General features: G+C 46.0%; 1 protein-coding gene across 2 annotated transcripts in view; it reads left to right on the top strand.

Annotated features, from left to right (window-relative positions):
- Positions 1 to 3,197: 3,197 nt before the first annotated feature.
- Positions 3,198 to 9,309, top strand: part of CFI (complement factor I) — a 33,026-nt gene continuing 26,914 nt past the window's right edge. For both annotated transcript variants that reach the window (XM_015426326.1, XM_015426318.1), the window contains exons 1-4: positions 3,198 to 3,540; positions 3,795 to 4,101; positions 4,657 to 4,801; positions 6,824 to 6,993. In XM_015426326.1, coding sequence (XP_015281812.1) covers positions 3,478 to 3,540; positions 3,795 to 4,101; positions 4,657 to 4,801; positions 6,824 to 6,993 — 685 coding nt within the window. In that variant the 5' untranslated portion in view covers positions 3,198 to 3,477. The remainder of the gene's footprint in view (positions 3,541 to 3,794; positions 4,102 to 4,656; positions 4,802 to 6,823; positions 6,994 to 9,309) is intronic.

Raw genomic sequence — 9,309 nt, 5'->3', positions numbered from 1 at the left:
AATCCTGTGTGCCAGCTGCGGAGAGGACCACGAGCGCAAGTTGTGCCGTTTCCGAAACGCGGTCTGCCGTTCCTGCAACAAGGCCGGGCACATCGCAAAGGTCTGCCGGGCAAAGGGACAACGCCCGAGATCGGCGGCACACCAGACCACCGCGGAACCGCCCTTCGAGCTCCACACCGTGTCGTCCCACTTCTTGCAAAACCAGGTCTGTAACTTGCCCCCCGACGGCCCCAACAAATTGCATGTGACGGTCCTCATAGAGGGAGGCCCCTGCACCATGGAGATCGACACCGGGTCAACCTACTCCATCATATCCGCGGATACGCTCCGCTCGTTGTGTCCAAAGGGGGGGCCACCGCTACAGAAGTCACGGGGTTTCCGGCTACGGGACTTTAACAAGAACCCCGTAGCGGTGTTGGGCTGGGGCAAGTTCAGGGTCCAGTTTCAAGGCTTCAAGGGCCAACTGGACCTACTGGTTGTGGACCGGCCTCTCTCCAGCTTGCTGGGACTCGCATGGTTCGAGGCCCTGGGACTCTCCATTACGGGCATCAACCAGGTCAACTTACAAATATATTATTCAAAATAAATCACAGGAGTGTGTATGTGTATTGGCAGAACAAGGAATGCAAATTTACTATTTACTCTTTTTACTATTATTAAAATAATTTATTGCATTGCAATTTATTGCATGATCCTACCAGGAAATACTGGAAGAATGTGGATGGTTTCCTTTCTGATATGTAGTTTTATGCAGTTTGGGGAAAGAATTTTGAAAAGTACTGGGTTCGCTGCATGGAGGACTCGGACGACGACATACTGTAGCACACGTTTATTGTACTTAACACAAAGACTAACTCTAACGGCCCACAGGGCCAACTATATACATATCCACCAACACACACACCCACTCCCATTGGAGGGTTTGAATGTCCCGCCAAGGTGGCTATTGGTTGGGGCTGGGGAATCCAGGATCCGAAGTTTCTTTTGTTCTCAGATCCAAGCTCTGGCCTTTCCGCGGACCCCTGGAGGTGGTCCACGTACATAACAAATTTCCTTTATTTAAACCTGAACTCGGCATCCAGAATTGCAGTAAATCTTGCTTCCAAGTCAGCATATTAAGAACTGGAGCATATATTCCAATTTCCCCTATTTAGCAAGGACAGTCCTGGTTTTCTTGCAGCTCTACTTGGTACCTTATATGCCCCAATTATGTACTTATTTTTGCCTTTTGGCAGTGCTTGGCTAAATTGTTATTAGCGTGACTTGCTACTGTGGTGGTGCTTCAGGTTTCATCTCTAGGAACTCTGAGCTCTAGAAGTTAAATCTGCCTATATGGAAGGGATACATCTTGTCTGTGCCACACATGCACATTATTGTGCATGAATGCTCAAGTCCTTTTTGCAATACACAGTCTGATGTTTCGCTTGTTGCAGTCTGTGGCAAATTTAAACAATACCTAATGTCTTCTTGGATGTAAAATCAATAAAGTTGAAACTACTGTAGAGGAAATGAGTGTAGCATATAGATATGGGCTATGGTAAGAGGGATGTTAGAAGCATGTTGTTTTTTACCTGTGAAATGTTGGAGGGTATGCTAGGGATCTGAAGTTAAAAACAACAACCACCTTGCATCTAAGAACATAAGAACATAAGAGATGCCAATGTTGGATCAGGCCAAAGGCCCATCCAGTCCAACACTCTGTATCACACAGTGGCCAGAAATACCAGTGTCATCAGGAGGTCCACCAGTGGGGCCAGGACATTAGAAGCCCTCCCACTGTTGACCCCTCCAAGCCCCAAGATGACAGAGCATCACTTGCCCCAGAGTCCCTATCTATACCTTGTGGCTAATAGCCACTGATGGACCTCTGCTCCATATGCTTATCTAATTCCCTTTTGAAGCCGTCCATGTTTGTAGCTGCCACCACTTCCTGTGGCAGTGAATTCCAAGTGTTAATCACTCTTTGGGTGAAGAAGTACTTCCTCTTATCCGTTCTAACCCGACCGCTCAGCAATCTCATGGAGTGCCCACGAGTTCTTGTATTGTAAGAAAGGGAGAAAAGTACCTCTTTCTCTACCTGCTCTTTCCCATGCATAATCTTATAAACCTCAATCATGTCACCCCTCAGCCGTTGTTTCTCCAAGCTAAAGAGCCCTAAGCGCTTTAACCTTTCCTCATAGGGAAAGTGTTCCAACCCTTTTATCATTCGAGTAGCCCTTTTCTGCACTTTTTCCAAAACTATAATATCCTTTTTAAGGTGTGGTGACCAGAACTGCACACAGTATTCCAGATGAGGTCGCGCCATTGATTTATATAGGGGCATTATGATATTGGCTGATCTATATAAATAAGATGTCCCCCACATATTTCAGGTTAACTCTGAAAAAGATCAGGCAATGTACAATATGAATGTTATTGAATGTGCAGACTCATGGCCTGGCTAGACATTACAAAGAATTTTTTCCACTAGATTTCACTCCAGCTCTATCAATAGGGTGTCCAGAATGCCCATTTAGTGTGCATTTTCCAGTACATGCTTTGGTGGGCATCTTTGTCCCCTGCCACTATTTGATAGCCGACACTTATGGGAGCAACCTAGGGTTGCCAACTGCAGCTTGGAAAATTCCTGGAGATTTGGGGGTAATGCCACGTGAGAGATCAAAGCAGAGATGTGATGGTACAGAGTCCACCCTCCAAAGCTACTGTTTCCTCCAGAAGAACTGATTCCTGTAGTCTGGAGATCAGTTACAATTGCAGGAGAACTCCAGGCCCCACCTGGAGGTTGGCAACCTTAAGCACATCTACTTGTAGTTAAGACTTACTGTATTCAGTGGGGCTTACTCCCAGGAAAAGGTTTTTAGGAATCCAGCCTGAAGTCTCAGTAGGTCAGAATAAAAGGTTATTTATTGTGATGTATTAAGGTTTTAGGAATGTGTGTACAAGAGCCTATTATTTGTTGATTTTTCAGCATTAGGAATAAGATATACTAGATATTTTTTTTTGTTGATTTAGTTAATACTCTTCCCAGAAATGGGCAGTCCCAGAACTAAGCACACAATGCTTTTTTAATCCATGTGCCGGGAAATTGAGCAACTGACCAAAAGAACCTTGAAATATGAGCCTCCTTGGCAGAGCAGAGAGGACATTTTCATTTGTCCACAGCAGCTGGTCTAAAGAGGTTCCTATGTACAGTTGCTACAGTGTGAAGCTCTTAAAGGGTGTGAGAGGTGTGAGAGTTGGGCAGACAGACCGGTACATTCCTATTGGGGTCTTATCTTTTCCGCAGTTACAGTCAGCTAGGCTAAACTGAGACACAGTCCTCTCAGAGTTCAGAACCATCAGTCCACAAGGAGGTACCTTTCAAAACAATTTTTAAATATTTTACTAGTGGTTAAAAATTAAACACATCGAGAAGTCAGAGGCTGGGAAAAACTGCAAGGAAAGAAGATCTAAATAGACAGCAAGATACCCTTCATCATGAGACTATTAACAGTCCTCATGTTCATTTTATCCTTATTTCTTTGCACTTATGCAGTAAAGGTAAGAATTTTATTTTAGATAAAATCATTTATAGATAAAATCATTTTTAGATAAAACACATTTTATCTGTAATATGTTTTATTAATTAATTGTTAGGAACTGTAAGAAAAACCTAACTGGTTTAAGTTATGTGCTATTTCCAGTGCAATCCTAAGTATAGTTACAGCCTTCTGAGACCATTGATTTCTATGGATTTGGACAGGGGCAAATCCTCTGCTTGGATTACTGCTAGAAGCATTTTTTTCCCCTTACAGGGTAAACCTACGAGCCGAAAGAAGCCTACCCAGCAAGCTCCACTAGATCAGCAAGAAAATTATTTGATAGAAGAATGTCTAAATAAGAGCTATACGGTTAATTCTTGCAGCAAAGTTTTTTGCCAGCCCTGGCAAAGGTGTATGGATGGTACCTGTTCCTGTAAGCTACCCTATCAATGCCCAAGGAATGGCACCTCAGTTTGCTCTGCTGAGGGAAGGACTTTTCGAACTTACTGTCAACTAAAGAGCTATGAATGTCAACGTTCCAAGAGCAAATTTAGAAGCATAGGAAGCTGTAAACTTCAAGGTATGAATGTTGTAGCTCTGTCATTGATAGTGACAAGGATGGGAAGCTCAAGCGTACTGGCATTAACTGGTCTCCCAGTTATTCTGTAATGTCTGCAGGATATGGTCTTAAAAATCCTAGAACATAGTAAGGGACATCTGGCAGTTTCTTTTTAAGACAAGAACCTGAATGCTTTGATTAATCAAAAACTGAATTCCTCTTTAAATGAGAAATGCAAGTTTACTGGGGTTTTGTGTTCACTTTGCAGTGGCAAACTATACATAACTTTGTTTAATCAAATGCAGTATGTTGTTATCATGAGTGTTTAGGTTACGTTGGTTCCATAAGTTTCCAGAACTATGGCCAAAATCTGCATTGCCACATTTTGTTTGCTTTTATGTTAAAAAAAAGTTATGACTTTTTGGCTGAAGATTACAGTGAAATTAAAATTGAATTAAAATGGCTCATGCTCCAAGGGCGTTTTTCATTTTTTAAAATTGCCACAGTGAGAATGTCACATGCTGGTAAGCTTTGTAGCTGAACAGAAGTGTTAGCAAGTTTCATTTTGCCTTCTAGACAACTTTGAAGTTTTCTTGAAGCCAGAAAATGCATCAGAGAGATTCATTGAAGTCGAAGTAAATTCCCAGAAGATGTTTATTTGCCGGCAAGGATGGGGCATGAATGAAGCAAATGTGGTCTGCAGGCATCTTCATTTCCTAGAGTAAGATCATGTGAAAGGGAAAAACAAATTATTCTCATAAATATGACATTTAAAGAGGGTGCCACTGTTTAGCAAAGAACCAGCATTTGTAAAGACCTCTGTAGCAGAACTATGCCAAATTACAAGGGCTAGGCCATAGTTCAGTGGTGAGCACAGGGTTGGCTACAGATAGCTTTCAAACTCAATTGTGGCAAGTTCTTTCCTCATCTCAGCTCCCATTCCACATTGCTTTTGTTCATGCGGGTCACATGATCCCCAGAATAACTTTTTGGTTCAACCAGTAGGGAAGCTGGTTGGTCCATGCGTAGTCTCTGCATGCATATGTTCCCAGGTTCAATCCCCAGAACCTCCAATTAAAGCATTTCAAGTTGCATATTGGAGGGAATGAACTTTCCCTAGAAACCTGGAAAGCTACTGAAAGTCAGAATAAAAGGTACTGGCACTGTTGGACTAATAGTGTTTGATTCAATATAAGGCAGCTTCTTATGTTCATATACTGAAATCACGCTGTAAATTTGTTGTTGGCCTCCAGAGTAACTGGTTGGCTACTGTGTGAAGCAGGATGCTGGACCACTGGTTTGGACCAACAGGGTCGTTCTTATGTAAATTTGGGTAGTCTTCGGCACAGTACAACTTGATTTTTTAAACTATTATCTGACTTTTTAATTATAATATCATTCACTGGTCTAGAAAAGCTATCATTAGAATTTCTTATTTAGCTCAAAATGGTTAGCTTATTGATGGCAAATCATGGTCCATGGAGGTGATAAGGAGCCAGGAGGACAAGATGTACCTTTGTGGAACCCCAAATGGTAAGTACTATCATAGTGGTCACGAAATCCAGAGCTGTACTTTTCAGTGGGTTTTTAGTGACATCAGCATAAAATGTAGTAACTCAAAATCCATCCCACTATACAGAAACTGATGAAGAAGAGGAATTAAGGGCCAAACTATACCAGGGAACCTGGACCTGACTTGTTAAAAATTGTCTTGTGGAGTTTGACCCTTACCCTGTCACCCCAAGGAGAAGTACACCTTTCTCTGCCCATTGAACTCAATGGACCTCAAGGGTGTAACTCTGCTTAAGATGGCACTGTAATAGTTATTTGCCTGCCTACTATACTAAGTATATTTTTGTGTCTGTGAAAAAACTGTCAGCACTCTCTATGACAAATAAATACATTACTTAATGTATATTTTTTCCTTTCCTCCACCATGAAACCCAAAGCAGCATGTATAGGGTTTCCAGGAGATGTCCCATATAAACAGGAGCGGCTAAGTTTGGTAAGGCTGATGAACCTGGGATTGCCAACCTCCAGGTGGGGCCTGGAGATCTGGAATTACCGCTGATCTCTGGACTAAAGAGATCAGTTCCCCTGGAAGAAATGGCAGCTTTGAGAATGGACTCTATGGCATTATACCCTGCCCGCCCCAGGCTCCACCTCCAAATCTCCAGGAATTTCACATCTTGGAGTTTGCAACACTAGATGTACCTTCTGCCTTTCACCTGTACTCTGAGATTATGTAGTGTCCTTTTGGAATGGGTATACAAGCGGACAGTAGGAATAGTGGGATAAAGTTACCAAATGGGGCCTTATACAGGATGCTGCTATATGTAACTCAGTCCCAAATGCTACATGATGGCAGTTCACCCACATCTTAAAACACAGGGCTGTCAGATCTACTTGGAAGGAGAGGGCAGAGAGTATGGCTTAAAGGCTCAAAGGGACACACGTTCTAGAAGTGCTGAGCTCTTTCTAGCTCTTGACGCCTCCATGCATCCCCTCCCACAGGCACTTGTCAAACATCCACAGTCATAGCTATATAGTTTTATCGACATAATGGAATCAGAACCTGAGTTCCATTAGAGATAACCAATCCTTTGATCTTGCCTTCTCTGTGCCTGGTGGCTTTACAAGATGGGGTAAAATTACCAATTTTCTCTCCTTGTCCACAGTGGACATTAACGTCTGAACTAAATAACACACATGGTTCTCAACACATTTTGTTTGCATGTTGCAGAGGGGCTGACCGCATAGAATTTGAACACCCAGATGATGCCTGGAATTCATCAGAATGCCTTAAAGTGACTTGCAGAGGCATAGAGACCAGCCTAACGGAATGCTCTTTAGTTAGAATGAGTAGGGGTAACAGGAAGCTTGCTAAGGTGGCATGCCACACAATGTCTAGAGGTAGGTAAAACATGTTTTCCAAGGTGGTGGTGGGGAAGCTGTGTGCTTGGTTAGTCCTTTTATACTGCATGCTTCACTTTAGTGATGCTATAAAATTTGAAGCCAATAAGCTCATGTGACAAAGATGTATTGCTTAGAACATTAGCTTTTGTTACAGTGTAGTCCTTCTTGTCACAACCAGTGTTCCCTCTAAGTTGTGCAAGTGAGCAGCTGCTCATTAACACAGGAAGCCCCACTCAGCAGCAGTCGAGTCACACAGGGTCTTGCACTGCCCATTGCCCACTTTAAGATTACATCAGTTATTTTCTGCTCAGGATGTGAACTGCTCTGCTCAGTGTGTGTTTGTGTGGGAATTAGAGCAAACATTGGTCGCAGCCCTAATACTCCCAACTAGCCTGATCTGATTGGAGCTTGGAAGTTAAGCAGGGTCTGTACTTGGATGGGAGACCACTAAGGAAGACTACGGCAGAGGAAGGTAATGGCAAACTGTAATGTACTGCCACCATTACCACGTGTAATGCATTCAGCCTGACATGCCCGGACTTGCCCGGGCTGGCCAGGCACAGTTTATCTGTAGCTTCGGTCGAAAGACAAAGGATCCGAAGGATCCTAGCCGGCCCAATCAAAAGGGCTAGCTTCCCAGCCGGGAGACCAGTGGTCGCCCGGTTACTGTAAATAGCCTATCGGGAGTAGGGGGTGTGTTTAGGTGTACTTGGTGGCGGGTTTTCTGAACGCATATAAACCGGCCTGCGAACTGGTTTCCTTGTCTTTGTCTTTGTTCTTCACTAATAAAAGTACTCATGCTGAAATCACTCCACGTTCTGAGTACTTTTCACTGGCGACGAAGGTGGGATCCACGACCCCTTGAACAAAGACCTGGACGCCAACTCAAGCACCGCACCGAGCCCCGACGCCAAGACCTCTCCGGGAACCGCGCCGCTTCGCATCCCAGCTCTCCGGCAACTGCTTATCGCTCCGCTCCTGGCTCCGCTTCGCACACCGCTGATCTCTCGAGCAGCAGTGCCGTCCTCCACGCTCCAGTCGCTGCCGCCGCCCTAGCCACGCCTCAGGCTCAGCTCGCTTGACCGTCTCGCCGGCCTCACCGTGTCTTCCTCGCCGAGCGTCCAAGAGCATCCGCGAAAATGTCGGAGCAAGACGCCACCTCTGCTCCCACCTCTGCTCCCACCTCCTCATCCTCCGGGACCAACGCATCCTCCGGGCCCGCCACCGCCGCCCCAGCGGGAACCTCACACAAGGGCATTGCTCCGTTTGACTTGGCCCATCCCGAGCGATGGACCACATGGGTGAGGATCCTCAAGCACTATCTCGTCTGCATGCGGGTCACCGACGCTGATATGAAGAGGTCCCAGCTCATACGCCTGTGTGGTATGGACACTCTGCTCCTGTTGCAGAACCTGATCTCACCTAAGGAGGTAGAGGAGGTGAGCTACGATGCCCTCACCGCGACCCTCACGGCCCATCTAGCACCACAGCCCTCCAAATTCGCGGCCCGCATGGACTTTTTTGCGCAGGTTCAGGGCCCCGAGGAGAAAGCTGCGGACTTCCTGGCCAACCTTCGGAAGGCCGCCATGAAATGTGACTTTCTCAACCTGGACGAAACCCTGATGAACCAGTTCTTAGTAGGGCTATGAGAGGCCAATTTGAGGAGGCGCCTGATTTGGGATGACGACCTCACGATAGCCACAGCTTTAAAGGATGCGGCAGCTTTCAAAACTTCGCATCCAGGCCACAGTGGGCATCAGGTACACCGCACCCAAACTGGGGGAGATTCGGCCGACTCCGAGGAAGAAGCAGTGGCACAACTCCACCGCAAGACACCACAACCTCACCGTTCGAGGGGCGCCCCGCCAGCAAGGGCATCGGAGCCAGCCGCTTCGTGTGCCAGCTGCGGAGAGGCGCACGAACGCCGGAGCTGCCGTTTTCGCGACGCGGTCTGCAGGTCCTGCAAAAAACAGGGCCACATCGCCAAGGTCTGCCGCGGCCGTCGCCAACCACCCAGGAAATCCAGCCACCAGTTGGAACCCATCCACACTGTGGACCTTCATTCGATCGACACCAATGCCGTCGACCACCAGCCCCAGCCTCAGACTTGCCCCGTCAGGGCCGGAACAAAGTCCACGTTTCGGTCCGGATAGAGGGGTCCCCCTGTAGCATGGAACTTGACATGGGCTCTGAGTTTACCATTATCTCAGAGGAGACGTTGCGGACAGTGTGTCCCAACGGGGGACCCCCTCTGCACAAACCACACATCAGGCTTCAGGATTTCAATAAGAATCCTGTGGTGGTGCGGGGCTG

This window comes from Gekko japonicus, unplaced genomic scaffold, assembly GCF_001447785.1.
Source record: "Gekko japonicus isolate JY-2015 unplaced genomic scaffold, Gekko_japonicus_V1.1 scaffold173, whole genome shotgun sequence".
NCBI lineage: Eukaryota > Metazoa > Chordata > Lepidosauria > Squamata > Gekkonidae > Gekko > Gekko japonicus.
The sequence above is the reverse complement of the archived record's forward strand: the minus strand, read 5'-3'. Positions and strand labels throughout refer to the sequence as shown.